This window comes from Protopterus annectens, chromosome 12.part0 (genome assembly GCF_019279795.1).
Source record: "Protopterus annectens isolate FY-2018-M chromosome 12.part0, PAN1.0, whole genome shotgun sequence".
NCBI lineage: Eukaryota > Metazoa > Chordata > Ceratodontiformes > Protopteridae > Protopterus > Protopterus annectens.
Genome location: NC_056746.1, coordinates 1,257,979,935 through 1,257,999,606, shown reverse-complemented (window position 1 = coordinate 1,257,999,606; position 19,672 = coordinate 1,257,979,935). Strand labels below are relative to the sequence as shown.

The 19,672-nt window shown below is 46.1% G+C and overlaps 1 protein-coding gene across 4 annotated transcripts in view; it reads right to left on the bottom strand.

Annotated features, from left to right (window-relative positions):
* ITCH (itchy E3 ubiquitin protein ligase) overlaps positions 1 to 19,672 on the bottom strand; it is a 2,580,358-nt gene that overhangs the window by 558,869 nt on the left and 2,001,817 nt on the right. For all 4 annotated transcript variants that reach the window (XM_044090275.1, XM_044090277.1, XM_044090278.1 and 1 more), the window contains exon 21: positions 9,170 to 9,274. In XM_044090275.1, the coding sequence (XP_043946210.1) occupies positions 9,170 to 9,274 (105 nt within the window). The remainder of the gene's footprint in view (positions 1 to 9,169; positions 9,275 to 19,672) is intronic.

Sequence of the window (19,672 nt, the reverse complement as noted above, 5' to 3'; positions counted from 1 at the left end):
AAAGAGGTTGGGCAGACCACCACTTTTTTGCTTCAGGATCTCTAGGATGTCCCTGAAGGGGACATCCTCAAATGTGGATCAGGGAAGATCCTTCCCTCTTCATCTAGGTCAGTGTCCTCAGTTAAGGACTCCATTGTGGAGTTAATGTGCCTCCTTTAGCACATCTTCTTCCAAGGGACTTCCTCAGCTGGGTACTCAGGGGAAGTGTCAGAAGAACGGGATGGCTCCTGGCCAGGGAGATCTTGGAGGCCACTCGGGACAGGTAGACTTATGGCAGGATGAATGGGCTCAAGGCCTCGATCCAATGGGGGTACGGGGGGGGGATTGTGGAACCTGTGTCGATAGATCTCCAATTTGGAAGAAAACCCTCTCCACTACCTAAAAAGCAGACGGACCAGGAGAGGTACTGTCTGTCTCCCCTGAAACCGAAGAAGGAAAACAGCCAAGCCTCAACCCGAATCCATGACCTCCAGAAGGCACCGGACCTGAGCTGTCAAGTGCCAAGGCACCTAACAGAAGAGATGGCACCAACAAAGACAGAACCGACCCCATTCCCCTGGACCCAGCACCGATACCACACCTTTGAGACTCGCTCTGCTCAGAGAGAACTTGAAAGGAAGTAATCAAGGGCAACCTCAGCTTCGAGGAAGGTAGCTTCCCCTGCACAGAGCCTAGCACACATGGCAGTCACGAATCCTGTAACTCTGAAACCAAAGGTCATATCTGAGAAGTTTTGATGGTACAGTCAGGGTAGCTCATGGATCCAAAAGAGGACAGAGCCGAGACTACCCCCATATGGATCTGGAACTTGAGGAATCTCCTTATCATTCTGTCCACATCTGCCTGGGACCAGCTTCGACAGGACCTGGATGAAGCCGATTGGGGGGGGGGGTCAGGAGTGTTTAGATTTAGCAGAATGAGCTGTGGACTTAGTCGAGGATCTCAGATCCTGAGACACAATCTGAAATAGGAGCTGACAGAGGAGATGGTGATATAGTAATAATATCCCCTGGATCTGAAAATGCTGATGGAGCTAAAAGGGGAGGTAATTTCTTTGGATCCAAAGGCGTCAGATCCAAAGTTTTCTTTGACTTCATCTTAGGTTCTTGAGTCCCTCGGGTAGACAGGGAGAGACCTCTTTTTTTGCCTCTTTTAGGGAAGCTGACGAAGAAGCCAAGGAAGTGGTCTGAGCTTCCAGAACTGAGGAAGGAAGAAGGCCCCTGAGAATCAATTTATTTCTTCTACTGGCCAACTCTTGCAGATTGAAAGAAGCAGAGACAGTGCAATCTGCTTTCAAATAATCAGCCCCCACACAATACACGCACTCCTTGAGGACATCCTAGTTGGGGAGTTTATGCCCACAAGAAGTGCAACATTTGAAACCAGGCAAAAGCTTGTCTGCCATAACAAAGATAAAGCCCACAAAAAAAGGCCAAGCTAAAGGCTAACCGACAAACTTAAGGCTAGCTATAATGCTAATTATAAATTTAACTATAAATTGAGCTGTAGAAATAAAGTTAACTACCTAACCGAGAACTTTAAACACCAAATAACTAATTAACTTGCAAATTTTTTTTTTAGCTGTAAAAAAAAAAAAAAAAAAAGAAGTTATTGCCTGCGCAAACACTCGAAGAGAAGGCATGCACACACTATAAGAGACGGAGAAATAAAGGGGGAGGACTTACAAGAAAATAGCACAAATTCTCTAAGAAGAAATTCCCACAAGCTTGAGAGTACAAGACCCGCATCCGGATACTGAAGCACCAAATGAGATCTGAGGTACTTGGGTGGATATAGTGCATTATTTGTAACAGGGAGGAGCAAGAGAGTAGGGATCCAAGTCTGTAGAATTTTGCCAAGCCAGATCCGAAGGTTGGATCTGAGACCCTATTGTGAGGAGGAATGAAGAAGACAACAGATCATCAAGCTCCTGTTAAACTTCCAAGGAAAGTATAAGAACAAGGAAAAGGCAACCTATCCCTTCATATTAGAATATACATTTTTTACTTTATTAGATAAACCAAAACAAATTAAAACTTTATTCATAAATTCCAGACAAACTATTGCAATCCAATAAATGTCTCAAATTACTGTATTCTTCAATTCTCTCGCCAGCACAAACACTGCGAAAGAAGATATTTCTACTTATTTACTGCTTAAGAAAGTTAAAAAAAATTGGGGGAAAAAAACTTCAAGGACAGCACTCTGGCCTCTAGTTAAGATGGCAGTCCACATCTTGGCTTGATGAATTCAACTAAAGTCTTGTCCATGTAGCACTAATGGTTGGTTACTTACCCTATGGCAAAAAAACAGGGTCAAAAGAAAAGCTGTATACGGTTAAACAAATATGTGATATTTGGCAAGACCCCTTTGCAGGGTCAAGATTTTATGCATAAACTACTGAAAAGACAGGAATGCTGGAAATACCACTCACGGAAATAGTGAATATTGGCATAAACTTTCTTTGACAGGGCTTCAATAACTGCAATTAAAGTACATAAACTAGAAAATTTCATACTGAACAGGACTCTAAGGCCTGCTTTACAAAATGTACACAGCTATCAGCAATTTGGAACGATTGCCAGTTCACCCAAGGTACGGTTTTGGAAGGAAGCCATACCACCAAGCAACAATCCATTCAGACAGCTTATGTAGGAAACAAACTTGAAAACCAAATGCTTTGAGGAAGCAGCACCACTCTGCTACTTCCTGTTGAGCAGTAAAAAAACAAAAACAAAATGTTGAATTTGTATGATAAAAAGAGAAGGAAAATTTGAGGTAAACAGAATAACAAACAGTGTAAGATAATTAGAAGTTATGTACCTACCATAACGTTCCATGTTAGTTGTCTTCTCTCGCCTTCTTTCTTGCTGGATGGGTTCAGAGCCGATCCTCGGCTCCGACTCGGCACTTGCTTTAGCTCGAGAACTCCTTTTACCAGCTCGAGGCAACCCTATATCCCATGATGCAAGGCGGAACTACCTCGGATCTCGTTTGGCAGCTAACTTACCTTGCTAAAGGTTATCCTAACCAAATTAGGAACAAGTTTCCTAAAAGAAGTCCTCATAACAAAGATCCAGAGGAAACAAACTAATAGGAACTCTTCAAGATCTGTCCAGGCCAGGGGGAAGGAGGGAGGGACGCAAGAAAGAAGGCGAGAGAAGACAACTAACATGGAACGTTATGGTAGGTACATAACTTCTAAATGTTAAGTTGTCAATCTTGCCTTCATTCTTGCTGGATGGGACCGCGTCCCTAGCACCTGTATCCCGGGTGGCTCAATGGAACAGACTCTTGAGAACTGTGGAACCAAAACTGGCCCTATCTCTGGAGGCCAGATCCAACTTGTAATGAGAAACAAAGGTATGAGGCGTGGCCCAAGTAGCTGCTGCACAAATGGTATCAATGGGAAGTCTATCCTGAAAGGCTGCAGAAGTGGATAGACTCCTGGTCGAGTGTGCTTTTGGCTTAGAAGATAGTTGTTTGCGCCTGAGAGAGTACACATAGGAAATGGTGGAAGTCAACCATCTGGATAAGGTCACTTTAGAAACTGGAAGACCTAACCTGTTTTCTGCATAAGAGACAAACAATTGGTCCGATTTTCTAATTTGTTTAGTCCTATGCAAGTAGTACCTGAGCTGACGATGGACATCCAAAAAATGCAATTTCTGTTCAGCTCTGTCAGAATAGTTAGGGAAAAAGACTGGTAAATCTATAGATTGGTTAATATTGGTTTGAGATACAACCTTGGGGAGAAAGGAAGGGTTAGTTCTTAATGATACCCTGTCCTTATGAAAACCAAATAAGGTGAACGAATACAGAGAGCTTGAATCTCGAAACCCTTCTTGCAGAAGTGACAGCCAGTAAAATATAGTTTTCCACGCCAATAACTTCAAAGAACATGAAGCAGACGGTTCGAAGGAGGTAGTATCAAGGATGCTAACATTAAGTTTAGATCCCATTGCGGAGGAGGATGCTTTATAGGTGGTTTTAGGAGAAAACTCCTCTCAAAAAGGCCTTGCATAATCTATGAGACATGATGTTATTGTCATGCAAGCCAACATGATACTTGGAAATGGCAGCCAGTTGTACTTTGACTGTAGATGACGAGGATCCCGAATGAAAACCTCCGCTAGGAAATCTAAAACAGAATGTACGGAGCAGTAAAAGGATCAATATTTCTGGAGTTTGCCCAAATCGAAAACCGTCGCCACTTGCTAGCATAAATAGTCCTAGTGGGCGACTTCAAAGAAGACACTAAAATGTCTCTGAGTCAGAAATCATTGGTAGCCTGGCTAGGGAAGGAAGTGGAGCAACCAAGCAGTGAGGTTGAGAGAATGAATGGCCCGGTGCTGCTGACCCGACTGGTGGATCAAAAGATCCGGACTGGGTCCAGATCCCAGGGCTGCACCAGAAGGTGACGATGCAGAGACGGAAACCAAATTTGTCGAGGCCAAAAAGGAGCAATGAGGATCAATTTGGCTCTCAAAACGGTGGCTTTCTGAATGACTTGTGGAATCAATGGAAAGGGAGGAAAGGCATAAAGAAGTCCCCGAGGCCAATCCTGGGTTAGAGAGTCTCTCGGGTTGGCCTGGAAGGGGAAATAGAGTGAAATAGTCTGGGCACTTGTTGTTTTGAGGGGTAGCGAAAAGATCGCAACAAGGAGTGCCCCACTTCAGAAAAATCTGATCCACTACAGATTGATTGAGAGACCACCGTGAGGTATCAGAATAGATCTGCTTAGCCTGTCCGCCAATAGGTTGGACCTGCCGGGGATGTGCGTTGCTATCAGAAACCGCTGAGAAGAGATCGCCCATTGCCAAAGTCTGAGAGCTTCTCGACATAAGGGATAGGACCTGGTTCCTCCCTGTTTGTTGATGTACCAGACCACGGACATGTTGTCCGACTGTACTGCAATAGTCCCGTGGGAAGAAAGTCGCCGAGGGCTTGCAACGTTAAAAGCACTGCTCTCATCTCCAGGACATTTATGTGCAGATGGTATTCTATGGGTTGCCACGTCCCGTGGACCATCCTGCCCTGATAATGCCCCCCCCACCCGATCAGAGAGGCATCCGTGGTGACTGTGGGAACTGGAGGAGGGGGGACAAAGGGTCGGCCCTGATGAAGAAGAGGGGAAGATATCCACCAGCCCAGATGAGCCCTGCATGACTGTGTTACTAAGATTTCGTGTCTCATCGGAAGATTGTGATACGACCACTGCGTGAATAGCATCCACTGCAGGAGACGCATGTGAAAGCGAGCCAGTGGTAGAAGAACAATGGCCGCAGCCATTAGGCCTAGAACCTTCAGGACAAACCTGGCTTTGATCTTGTTGCTTTGTAACAGAAGCCGAACAAATTTTGGATGTCCAGAATTCTTTGATCTGTTAGTCTGGCTAACATTTTGACGGTATTTAACTCTGCCTATAAAGGTGATAGATTGGCAAGGCAGCAGAGAAGATTTTTCAAATTTACTGAAATTCCCAGATTCTTGCAAAGCTGAAGGGTGTAGTCTCTGCACTGAAGAAGCTGGCACTTGGTGGTGGCGGAGAGGAGCCAGTCGTCCAAATAAGGAAACACCCGGAATCCTAGCCGCCTCAGGTGAGCTGTGACCACTGCCATGCATTTGGTAAACACTCTGGGGCTGAAGTGAGGCCAAAGGGCAGGGCTCTGAATTGGTAATGACTGGTCCCTAGCCGAAGCGGAGAAACCTCCTGGAGCGCCTGTGAATCTTTATGTGATAGTACGCATCCTGAAGGTCTATAGAGCACATCCAGTTGTCCTTGCCCAGAAAGGGTAGAATGGACTGAAGCGTGACCATCCGAATCTTGCCTTTTGACAAATCTGTTCAGATTGCTCAGGTCTAATATTGGTCTCCAATCTCCGTCCTTTTGGGGACCAAAAGAATCTTGAGTAGACGCCGGATCCTACTTGGTCTGCCGGTACTGTCTGGACGGCTCTTTTTTCTAGGAGTTTTGAAACCTCCTGTTTTGCCAAATCCCTTTGACCGGGTGAGATGTCTGGAAGGGATTGTGGAGGTACGGGAAACCTTACGAAGGGGATCTTGTAACCCTCGGATATAATCGACTGTACCCACTTCTCTTGGGATAGGGATTGCCAGGCTACTGGGTACAGTGAAATCCTTCCCCCGACTGCCTCCAAGGGTGGACAGTCAGGCAACACCTCAGGGATGCTGAAAGGGCTTCTAAGGAAGAGACTCCCTGTTGCCCTGGTTCTGAGGACCCCCCCTGCCTCTAGGGCGTCTATTATTGTTACTCCCTCTGCCTCTGGGGGTAAACTGACCACGTGTGTCCGGTGTAGCTCCTTGGGCTTTACGGAACCACATCTTCCCCTCTTTCTGACCCTTGGGATATGGTCTAGAAGGAGCGGAAAATTGGACTCCAACGGCAGAAAGAGTTTTACCGTCCTGCTCACACCTGGTCAAGGTATCCTTCACTTGAGGTCCGAACAAAGCCGAACCATCAAAGGGGGTATTAGTGAAGGACGCCTTAAAGGGGTCCGCAAAATTACACAGCCGCATCCAGGCTTGGCGTCTAAGAGCAACTCCTGTGCCTGCAGCCCTGCTCGCTCCATCGGCCGCATAAGATATGAGCCGCATGGAGGAGTTAGATATGGAATTCAGGATAGCAAGCTGTGAGGCAATCTTTTCCTGAGCCCCAGCAGCAGAAGGATCCTGGACTACTTCACCCAGTTCCTTGAGAATATCTCGTTGAAGCCTGGTGAAGTGACAAAGGTAATTCAGCTTACGCATAGCAAAGGTCGCTGAAGAAAACATCCGCTTTCCATACCTGTCCATGGTCCTAGAATCCTTGTTAGGAGGATGGACAGGTACTGAAGGATCCGCCAGTTCCTTCTTAGTGGCCGCCACCACCATAGCATCCACAGAGACACCTTTGGAAAGGAACTGTTTATCCGACGGGCCGTAATGAACTTGGATGGCCTTCTGGGGACAGGTTCCACAGAATCTGGAGCCACGCCTTCCGAGCCACTACCTGCATAAGTGGGTCGAAAGGCGGAGACACCCAGGAGGTGGAAGGTCGGGATCCAAAAGCCTCCAGGTATACCGACTCATCCTCGGAGGGATCAATGGCTGGCCAATTCCCCCTCTGTTTGAGGAGCTCAAGGATGTCTGAAAAAGAGACATCCTCAGAGGGGGACCGTGGGGAACCCTCCGACTCATCTAAGTCGGTATCAGATGTAGTAGACTCAGGGGAGTCTGTGTGTTTCCTCTTACACGTCCTCTTCCGAGGGGGTTCCCCTGCAGGGTCAGGAGAAACCTCGGAAGAGGAGGAAATTCCCAGTGGGGAAACCTGGGGCGATAGATCCCTGGGCCTGAGAGCAAGAGGCTGGCAAGAGGCATCTACAGGCACTGATGAGGGAGGAGCTAGAGGGATGGACCGTTGACCAGGCTCAGAGGCCAGGACACTCCTCATCACCTCAAAGGCTCCTCTCCCCGGGAGGCCGGAACATACCCGCTCCGAAGAGACAGGAATGGTCGGCTCCAAAGAGAGAGAAGGCTCCGAGGCCGATGTCGGCGCCGAGCTTACCAAAGCCGAAGCCCTGAGAGGGAGAGCGGGGTCGGACAAGGGTCCGATGCCACTAGCCCCCTCGGAGCCGACAGTGGAAACCCGACGACCGGATCCCTCCAAGGAAGGTCTCAAGGAGGAGATCGGAGCTGAGGACGACGGAGCCGAAGGATGTATCGGCTCCGGCATCGAAACAGTCGCTGTCCCAAGAAGCTCCGGCTCCGAACTCTGGTGTAGAGTCGGAGGAGGAAGTTCAAGAATTGGGGTTATAGCCGAAGTCTGTTGAGATGGGCTATGGAGCATTTGGGCCAGTGCCTGAGACTTCAACAGCCTGCTTACCACCCTCTCCAAGTCGTGGTCAGACAGCCTGGAAGATCTCGAAGATCGGCTACGATGGCTCCGCTCCGACAAAAGAGGAGATCCCGGAGCAGAGTGGATACTCATAATAGAGGGGGACCGAGATCTCTTACGGGTCGAAGCCATCGGAGCCGAAGTCCCTAGAACTCCAGATGGAGCCGAGGATTTCGGCCCGATGCTGATAAAGTGTCGGCTCCAGCCGGAGCCGACAAGGCCACAGTAGTCAGGGTACCGGAGCCAGCCGGCACCGAACCCACTACTTGAGTCGAAGAAGTATCGACTCCAGCCGGAGCCGATATCGGCTCCGACGGAGCCGGAGCCACCGGAGGAGGCTTGGACACTGTAGCCTGAGCCTTCGGTGGCTTATGAGGTTTTCCTGACCCTGATTTAGGAGGAGAACCTTCAGGTTTAAGTAAACCTCGGAGGATGAGTTTATTCCTCCTTTCCTGCAGGACTCTCTGGCTAAAAGCATGACACAACGCACAGGAGTCCTGCAGGTGCAAAGGCCCCAGGCAATAAACACAAGAAGTGTGACCGCCTGTCAGAGACATTTTCTGACAGCACTGGTCACACTTCTTGAAGCCTGAGACCTTGCCTTCTTTTGACATCCTTAGGAGGATAGAACACAAACAGTCCCAACAAACACACAAATTAATCCCTTACACAAACACACAGGAAGGGATAACCAAGGGGAACTAGGCCTGACTAAACTACTTTAGATTAAAACTTATAAAAGTTTATAAAAAGGTTGAAAAATAGGGAATAGGGAGGGCTGTAACTAATTACAGACTACACTAACACTAAAGGGAAAAATAAACCCCTAACTACACTTTTTCTTATTTGACTAAGAAAAAACTTACCTCAGCTGGCAAAGGAGACCTCTTTCGCTAAGCGGCAAACGAGATCTGAGGTAGTTCCGCCTTGCATCATGGGATATAGGGTTGCCTCGAGCTGGTAAAAGGAGTTCTCGAGCTAAAGCAAGTGCCGAGTCGGAGCCGAGGATCGGCTCCGAACCCATCCAGCAAGAATGAAGGCGAGATTGACAACTTAACATCAGACATTTTTAACATCTTCCATGCAATTAATCTGGCAAGTGGTGCTGTCTGATAAAAATAACTCTGAAATGTATTAAGTTTTCCTATGCTATGCTACACTAAGCATAAAATAAATAACATTTACTAACCAAATGAATGTACAAAACTAAAACCTTTAACTGTTTTGTTGACTTTGGTTAATGGCTGGCATAAAAAAAAAAAGAATACTGACCTGCCAAAACCAAATGATCTGCTTACTTGTCCTGGTGTAATGTCGATAGATAGTATGCCTCGGCCAGTCATTCAGATCTATCTCTTGCATTCCACAAAGAAGAACCTATTGCAAGATGCACAGATTACAACAAAATACAAGGTTAAATGTGTAATTCACAATTGCCTGTATATGCACTACTCCATACTTCTCAACTCTCCAAATTTTTTACCTCATATTTTGGTCTGTTCCTCAATATATATATTTTTTTTGGCAAATCTTTGAAAATTGCATTTAATAAATAATGACAGACATTTGAGGTTTAGACATTATATCATTCAGAAAATGCATGCTAATGCAAAACCTGTTATTCTATCAACCTTTTTAAATTCATAAGAGCAATATTTAAAATTTGTACCCGTTTTTAGGCCTTTGTCCTTGCATTGTTTTAGTCTTTGTCCAGATTTCTTGCGCTAAGAGGTTGAGCTGTATGCACTACTGAAACCTGACAAATGTATTTTTTTCCAGATTACAATTATGTTACCTGTTACTGTTCTACAACAAATTTTTAAAATAAGGCTGCATGTCAGACAGTACTCTGAAAAATGTTTTAGTGGTACTGGTATGCAAAGTACTCACCACATGGTTACAGCTTTTCTGAAGCAATTCCTGAGGTGGATGCTAACGACTAGTGGTATATACTGCTGCTATGTACAGAGTTTAAAAAAAAAAAAATAGGTTCTCACATCAGTGGAAGCCATGCACCCACGGTTCACATAAGTGGAAGCCATGCACCCAAGCTTCATAGTACACAATCATGTCTGCAACCCTGAATTATTCTTGAAAATCTAACTGCATGACCATAATGATGACCATCCCTCCCTAGCATCTCTAAAGGTCAGTTTCCAGTGCTTTCTCCTATTAACCTGGTGAACTTGGGCATTCTGAGGCAGTGTAACAACTGCCTCATGTACACAGACAACCTTCTCCTCTTACCTCCCAACACTAAGACTTGTGAGAAATGCACCTATATCTCCAAATTGGAAGCCATGCACTCTCCAGCCACGGCTGGAATAGCTGCTCAAGAGAAGGCCAACACCCGCACCACACCACATGGAACACACAGCCCTCCAAAACACACACCAGCAGAACCCTCACATGAAAACACAAACCACATACCCACCTTCGCAGAGGCTCTCAATAGAAATCTACCCAAACAGCAGAGACCTCCAAGGCAGAACCACACTCGACCACCACAAAACAGCACAAACCACAAGACACACAGCTCACCTACACAGTGTGCCCCTCAACCGAAGCCCCTAAGGAAAAACAGTTTGCCCAATACAATAATCATAGGTGACTCAACAGTGACGCATACTGATGTCCGACTCACTAGGTTGAATAAGGAGAAGGTAACAGTCAGCTGTCTTATCAGGTGCCAGAATCCAACAACACACACACTCAGGTCACGCCACAACAAGTACGACTCTGTCATTGCCCATGTGGGTGTGAATGACCTGAGACGCACCTCCCTGGCCTACATGAAAAGAGAGATGGTGGAGCTCTCGGATTATGTGGCCCAGGCAGGTATGACCCAAGCCCTGAGCAGCATCCTACCATCACCCAGAATGATACCACAGTACAAACAGAAAATTATTGACTTCAACAATTGGTTAAGTTTCTGGCGTCATTCTAAGGGGATACAGTATCTGCTTGGGATGCCATGACTGACAGACCTCGATGCTTTGCCAGAGATGGCCTGCATCTGTCACCCCTGGGTTTCCGGGTACTGGCTAAGGCTCCTGCACCACAATAGTGCCTTTTTAGGCAGTGTTCCAAAGATCAAATTACCACCGTAACAGCTATAAATAAATGCAATTTGAGGGTCATGCTACTCAATGCTAGAAGTCTAAATCTCAAGATGCACTCACTCGAAGCACTCCTCAAAATGGAGAACATCAACATTTGAGCTGTAATGGAGACCTGGTTTAAAGCAGCAGAAAGCACCCCTGCACTACCAGGCTATACCCAGGCCCAGAACATGGACCGAAGCTCCAAAGGCGGTGGTGTCTCCATATTCATAAAGGATATGCATACCTCCAGACTAGTAGCCCAGCATAACACATTTGAGATACACCAGGTGCAACTAACATTGGGTAAGACAGACATTCAGGTCGTAGCCTGTTATAGGTCCCCAACCATGTCCAAAGACTCTCACTCCACATTCCTAAGCACCCTGGAAACTATTAAAATCCAACCCAACACTCTCATACTAGGTGACTTCAACTACCCCTTCATCAGCTGGGAAAACTACTCAGGAACCAATGCACTGGCCCAACGCTTCCTGGAATTCATCAATTCCAATGCCCTGGATCAGCTCATTCTTACCCCCACTAGAGGAAGCAACATCTTTGACCTCATTATTAATAACATGGGCAACCGTTGCTCTACACCAATAGTCAATTTCTCCCTGGTTAGATCAGACTACAAACTAAATCACCATGGAAATCTACATCTCACCCACAGTCCCCTCAAAGATATCCACCATGAAAACCTCTCCAAAGTTGACTCCTAAAAACAGAAGTGCCAATGGAAAATAGATGCATGACGGCCGAATCATACACCAATGCACTGTACGAACACATACAAAAATGCATGGAACTAGCCATACCTAACAGAACCAAGATGCTCTCCTCCAAAAAAAAAGTAACCTGCCATTAATTAAACTTTACAACAGAAGGAAGAAACTGTTGCAGAAAAAGGTGAAGTGCCAAGAATGGAAAAAAAATCCCTTATTAGCCTCAACAAAAAGTTGAGATCCCTCATCAAAACCTCTAAAGCTAGCTATGAAGGCAGAATTGCGAAAGACAGTAAAAACAACAAAGCCTTCCATAGTTATATCAAGAATCTCCATGGCAATACCCAGATTTGTTCTGAGTTACTGCACAATGGTACCGCCTATACTGTGCCAGATATTGCGAACATACTGGCTGCCAAAAAGGACCAATCTAAATACCGGAAGAATGCCAGGCACCCAGCATTACCGCAGCACAGCTTACAGCTGTATTGTCTAAGGCCAAGAGTACAGCTTCCATGGGACCAGACAATATCCCTGGCTGTGTTCTACATGAATTACAAAGTGAACTGGCACCACATCTGTATGCTCTGTTCACTCACAGCCTCACCTCAGGCTTTGTCCCTACCGAATGGCACACTGCTACAATCATCCCTCTCCATAAAGGAGGCGCGACTACAGACTCTGGAAATTATAGCCCCATTAGCCTGATGAGTCTGATATGTAAGGCTATGGAGCGCATCATCATGGACCTAATTAACAAGGATATAGTGAATCTCCAAACTCTAGATCCCATGCAGTTTGGTTTTGTAAAAGGTAGATCATACCTGCTCAACCTGGTTGACTTCTTTGTGTCAGTCACCAGAGCGGTAGATGAAGGTAAGGCAGTTCATACAGCCTACCTCGATCTGGCCAAGGCCTTTGATACTATTCCTCACTCAGGAATTATTGATAAACTCAGAAAACTAGGCATTAACCCCTATATCGTTAGGTGGCTTGCAAATTGGCTCACAGATAGAACCCCACAGTGTGAAAGCAGCGGACTCCAAGTCATACTGCCGACTAGTCACGAGTGGAGTCCCACAGGGATCAGTCCTGGGTCCTCTCCTTTTTGGTACCTGCTTCTGAGAAGTCCAGCCCAACACGGAGGGGATCTGGCTGACCAAATTTGCACATGACAGCAAGCTGGGAGCCATTATTAACTTCCCAAGTGATGCAGCCATCCTACAGAAAGGCCTCACTGAGACCAATGACTGGTGTCAAAACCATGGCCTTAAGCTTAATGCCAAAAAAGCATCGTCATCCCCTTTGGGAAAAGCTCAGTTCCCACTAATTACCACATCGATGGGAACCCACTGAATACTGAAGGCATTATAAGAGATTTGGGGACACAGGCTGACAGCAACCTCTCCTTTGACCCCCACATTGACACTGTATTCAGAAAGTCCTTCTATGTGGCACATCTCATTACCAAGGGTTTTGCATCCAGGAAGAAAGAGGTTATCATTTCTCTCTATACCTCCTTCATTAGACCAGAGTGTAATGCCCCATTTGGCATGTACCTCACAAGACACCTGCAACAGCTGGACAGGCTACAAAAGTACCTCACGAAGAGGATTCTAGGCCTTAAACACATGTCTTACATGGACAAACTCCAGCTATTCTTCGTCCCATACAGTCTACTAAGAGGTGATCTCTGCTTGACTTACAAAGCCATGTCTGACCCAGCTCCGTTAGAAATGCTACATCTAAAGAAATCCCAATCCCTCTGCACCACACGCTCCAAAGACCTCAGCCTCATTACCACAATCAACATAATATGCTGGAGGGACAGGTTCATAACCCAGAGACTACCCATGCTCTGGAATAGACTTCCCATACATGTCAAGCAGAGCACCTCACTAGCCCTCTTCAAGAGGAATATTGATAAGTGGATGGGAAATAGAAAGTTCACCCTGGGGATCACTCCAGTGGCTCTACTTGATAGATGCACTGGGAACTAACGACGGGTGGCACAATTCCAGGGCACTTCTATGGGCTAGGCTTGTAAAGGCCCCAGGGCCATTAGGCTAGTGCACACTTATGAACCTATGCATGCGGAGTATTCATAAATCATACAACAGTTTGCTTCAAAATATCTCACAACATGGGTCATGTCCAGTGGAACAGATTTCCAAGCAGTTTATCAAAAATAAACATTGACAAAAAAAAAAAAAAGTTTCACCTACCTACTTTGCTATTTTCTTGTTTATGGGTCAGCCATGGCTTTGTAAGTCAAGCAAGTCAGTTCCCTTCCCTAATCTGATCAGTAAAAAAAAACAGTTCCCTATACTAATTTGGTATGTCCAAGGGTCAGTTTAGGGGTTACTCTCCAGTCCAGCTGGTGAATCTGGGAATTTTGAGGCAATGTTACAATTGCCTTATGTACACAGACAACCCTCTCCTCCTTCCAACAAACTATAATACATGTGAGAGATGCAGTTACAGCGCCAAACTGGAGGCAGAGCTCTCTCAACCCAAGACTGGCACAGTCAGGAGGAAAAGATAACCACCCACACCACAAATCCAGTCTCACACAGACCTATTGCATCTGCATACTCAACACATAAACACACAAAAACATACTCGGAGACTCTAAATAAAAATCTGCCTAAACAGCACAGACCTCCTAAGCAAATATCCAAGCAACAGCCACCCCTCAACAATACCCACGAATCACATCTCACAAAAATCAGTGTGCCTCACAGTCACAGCCCTTAAGGCCAAACAACACACCAAATACACTTGTTATAGGGGACTCTATTGTCCGGCACACTGAAGTCCCGCTCACCAGACTGAACAAGGAGAAGTTCACTGTAAGCTGCCTGTCGGGTGCCAGGATCTGCCACATAACGCAAGCACTCAGGTCACTCCAAAGCAAGTACAAGTATGACTCCGTCATTGTCCATGCTGGTGTGAATGACCTGAGATGTACCTCCCTGGACTACATGAAAAGAGACAGAGGAGCTCTCTGATCATGTAGCCCAGGCTGGTATGACCCTGACCATGAGTAGCATCTTGCCCTCACCAAGAATGATGCCACACTATAAAGACAAAATGATCAGTTTCAACAATTGGCTAAAGTATTGGTGTCATTCAAAGGGGATCCAGTGTCTGTCAGCCTGGGATGACATGCTCGACAAGCCACGTTGCTACGCTAGGGACGGCTTGCACCTGTCACCCTTAGGCTTTCGTATACTGGCCAAAGCTCTTGCCACCCCCACAGTGCCTTTTTTAGGCAAGCCTCAAAGGACAAACCCACCTCCACAGACAACCCAAGGATAAAAAAAATTAAAGGTAATGCTACTCAATGCCAGAAGTCTAAACCTCAAGATGCACACAATCGAGGCTCTCCTCAGTATGGAGACAATCGATGTCTGTGCAGTAACAGAAACCTGGTTCAAGGCTCCTGAGAGCACCCCAGCACTACCAGGTTATAACTCATACCATGCGTTTTGGCTCCAAAACTCGGACTGAAGCACAAAAGGAGGGGGAGTATCTATATTCAAAGATACCTACACCTCCAGGTTAGTGGCACTGCACGAAGCATCGGAAACCATCCATGTGCAACTAACAGCGGGCAAAACTGCCTTTCAGTTTGTAGCCTGCTACAGAACACCCTCCCTATTACAGGAACCCCACTTGGCATTCCTGAGAACATTGGAGAATATGAAGGTCTCTCCAAACACTGTGTTATTGGGTGACTTCAACTACCCAAACATTGACTGGGAAAACTACTCAAGCCGCCCAAATGCCCTCGCCCAACGGTTTCTTGAATTTATAAACTCGTAACATGATGGAACAACTGGTCACCACTCCCACAAGAGGGAACAACATATTGGACCTGGTCATCACCAACATGGGGACTATGTTCCACACCAGAGGTAAACCCCTCATTGGTAAGATCAGACCATAAACAAATTTCCCTGGACATCCATATCCCGTCCCCACCCCCAGCCAAGGAAATCACGGTAAAGAATTTCTCAAAAGCCAACTTTGCACTTCTCAAGACTGAGGTGGAATCTTTCAAAGCCCCCAGGCCAGAGGATAATACAGCCCAATCCGCAGAATCCTTTACAAATGCATTCTATGAGCACCTGCGGGAATGCATGGATTGTGCTATCCCAAATAAAACCAAGACTCACTCCTCCAAAAACAGGAGACCTGTCTGGTGGACCCCGGCCATAAATAAGCTATACAACAGAAGGAGGAAGCTACTACATGACAGAGCAAAATCCCAAAAAGGGAAGGCATCTCTGATTAGTATTAGCAAGAAACTTCGATCCCTCATAAAATCATCAAAGGCCAGTTTCGAAAGAAAAATTGCCCTAGACACTAAAGATAATCACAAGGCCTTCTTTAGTTATGTCAGGAATATGGGTGGAAACTCCCAGATATGCTCTGAATTGTTGCATAACGGTACAAAATATATCGAACCTACAGACATAGCCAACATCCTGGCAGACAGATTCAGCACAAACTTCTCCCCCCCCAAAGGAGCAAATGCCTATCCCAAATGAATGTAACCTCCCTGATATCACAGATGCACAGGTGAAAGCTGCCCTCTCCAAAGCAAAAAACACAGCATCTATGGGACCGGACGGTGTCCCAGGCTGTGTCTTACACGAGCTCCAAGAAGAACTTAACCCTCACATTAAGTCACTGTTCAAACTTAGCCTTACTACAGGATATGTACCCAAATAATGACGTACAGCTACAGTGGTCCCACTCCACAAAGGTGGTGCCACAACGGACCCCGGGAACTATCGCCCCATAAGCCTGACTAGTCTGGTCTGTAAAGCTATGGAGCGCATTATCATGGAACTCAAACAAAGACATTGGGAGCCTCCAGACACTGGACCCTACCCAATTCGGCTTTGTTAAGGGCAGATCTTGCCTCTTAAACCCAGTTGATTTCTTTGAAACAGTTACCAAAGCCACAGATGAGGGCAAGGTAGTCCACACAGCCTACCTGGACCTCGCAAAAGCCTTCGACACAATACCCCACTCGGGCATCATAAATAAGCTTACCAGCTTAAATATCAACCCCTATATCACAAGATGGGTTGCAAACTGGCTCAGGGATAGAACCCACATGGTCAGAATCGCAGGTGCCATGTCTGAATCCAAACCAGTTACAAGTGGTGTCCCACAGGGCTCAGTTCTGGGACCTCTCTTGTTCGGTATATACTTCTCTGAGGTTCAGGCTAACACGGGGGGTTTATGGCTGACAAAGTTCGCAGATGACTGCAAACTGGGGGCCATAATCGAATCTCCAGCCGACACAAGCATCCTCCAAAAGGGTCTCACAGAGACGGATGCTTGGTGCCAGAGCCACGGCCTCAAGCTAAATGCTAAAAAGTGCATAGTCATCCCCTTTGGGAAAAACAAAGTGCCCACAAATTACCACATAGGTGGTAATCCATTAAGTACAGAAGAAGTAATCAGAGATTTGGGGACCAACGTAGATAGTAATCTCTCCTTTGATAATCACATTGCCAAAGTGGTTAGAAAGACCTTCTATATAGCCCACCTTATCACGAAAGGGTTCGCATCTAGATTAAGAGAGGTCATTGTGCCCCTCTACTCATCACTCATCAGGCCCATAATTGAAACAATGTCCCTTTTGGGATGTACCTTACCCGACACCTGCAGCAACTGGAGAGACCCCAAAAGTACCTCACCAAGAGGATCATGGGCTACAAACAGATGTCCTATGCAGCTCGACTAAAGAAACTCCAGCTCTACTCAGTTGCTTGCCACCTACTCAGAGGTGATCTATGCCTGACGTACAAAGCCATGTCAAACCCAGAATTAATGCACATGCTCCACCTCAAAAAATCCAAGTCCCTTAGTGCTACACGCTCCAGGGACTTAAACCTCAGCACAAAAATAAACAGGACATGCTGGAGGGACAGATTCATTTTCCAGAGGCTCCCCTCACTCTGGAATAGAATCCCAATTCATGTTAGACATAGACCCTCGCTGACCCTCCAAGTGAAATCTGGACGCATGGATGGGAAATCGCAAATTCACCCCTGGGATCTCCTCGGTGTCCCTGCTAGACAGAGGCACAGTAAACTAATCTTAAAGGGAACCTTCAGTGACCTACTTTACAGAGGCACAGTAGGCTAACCTAATAGGGAGGCGTAAGCCAAATACACTCTGGCTAGGTTTATAAATGCCCTAGGGCAGATAGCCTAGTATCTACCTATGAACCTATGATAAACTGGTAATACTTTTAATCAGCAGTTAATAATTTACCTTACAAGTGTCCCATGTTTCTGAAACCCAGCACTAAATTTCTGTGTACTATTTCAAACTGTTCAAATCACCTAATACACTTCCTGTAAAATAATTCTTCCTGGCGTTTTCTATGAGCTGTCCACTCTATATCATGCAAGTAGTCACCCTAAGAGTGGATCTTAGAAGGGTGATCTACAGAGGACAATGGCTGAGACTTCTGAGGAACCTTCTCCTGCCACAAAAGTCTGACGCACCTTCTGTAAGCACACACTGATGTCATGCAACAAATCTAGAAGGGCACATCTAGAACCATGCTTTCCAGTTTTGGCCCCCAATGAAACAAAGTGGGCACAACTGCAACTTGATAGATTTATAGAGGCATTCAGCAGAGAGGATGATGGGATGGAATCATTTCACACAGCAGAGCAGTGGTTCACCTCAAAGAGCAAATGATATGATGAGTACTAATACCAGTTATACCTCAATTGAAGTGCCCACTGTAGCGGGCAACTATGAACGTTCATGAGCAGTATTAAAAAACTCCCATGAAATAAAAGTTAGAACAGCAAGGGTTAAAAAGGATGAGCTCTGAAGCACTGAGGTGTTGAAGCTAGCTGAACTTCTAGAAACATGGATCCAGGCAATTGTACTTACAGGTGCAAACAGACGATCAAATGGCCACTGCAGAAATGTATGCAATGGATATCCTTTTGAAACAGGTACAGGAAAAAGCCATACTTCTGGTGGAATGCCCTGACTAGGGAGAGTTACCGGTCCTGAATAAAAAAAGCTAACAGACTGGCTCAGTGGAACAGAAGTTGAAACCCTGACTACAACACAACCTGCCTGGGTTCATACAACAGGCCGGGGCACAAGAGGAGAGGGAGGAAAAGGATCAACAGTAGAGACAGACTGGCTGCTTATTTATTCAGAGATTGTTACTAGGCTATTGACCTAGGGGACCTTTCTAAGCCTAGCCAAGCTCTCCCAAAAGAATGGGATCCTGTATCAAAATAGGACATTGAAGGCCAGGCAATTATAAGTTAGCTCTGTCCATTAGGGACATGGGTGATGGGCCCAGTGTAAATTTCCTATTCTCCATCCACTGGTCCAGGTTGCACTTAATCTGAATAACAGACAAACTCGGTTTCACATTGAGCTTCTCTCTCCCAGAAGGATGTTGAGGGATGTGTTGCCAGTACTCTCTTCTGATTAAAAAACCTCCAGAGAAAACCAGAGACACAGCAAGAGATACCTGAAGGGCTATGTCACAAAGTCCCCTTCCTGTGCATGAGAGTGTTTCTTTGCGCACTTAGATGTGCAATGGATGCAATCATCACGCCCTGGCAGACTTGCTGCTGGTGTGAGAACTCTGTCACTGGATTGTGGTTTGGTGGACAAATCCCACCAGTCACACTAGGGTTTCCCTTTTTGTAGCTGGACCCAATTCGGATGAGGAATGAAGGCTAGAGAACAGACTTCAAAATAATTACCATTTTTCCAGAGTTACAACCCAGAAAATAAAGCTTGGTGAAGGTGTGCTCCAAGGACTCAACAATCAAAGCATATATGTTTGCAATAGAAACATTCTTCAAGCAAACAATGGAGGCAGCACTCTTTTGTTGGTGCACGCTTCAAATGCAGCATTTGCCAATGGGTAGCTG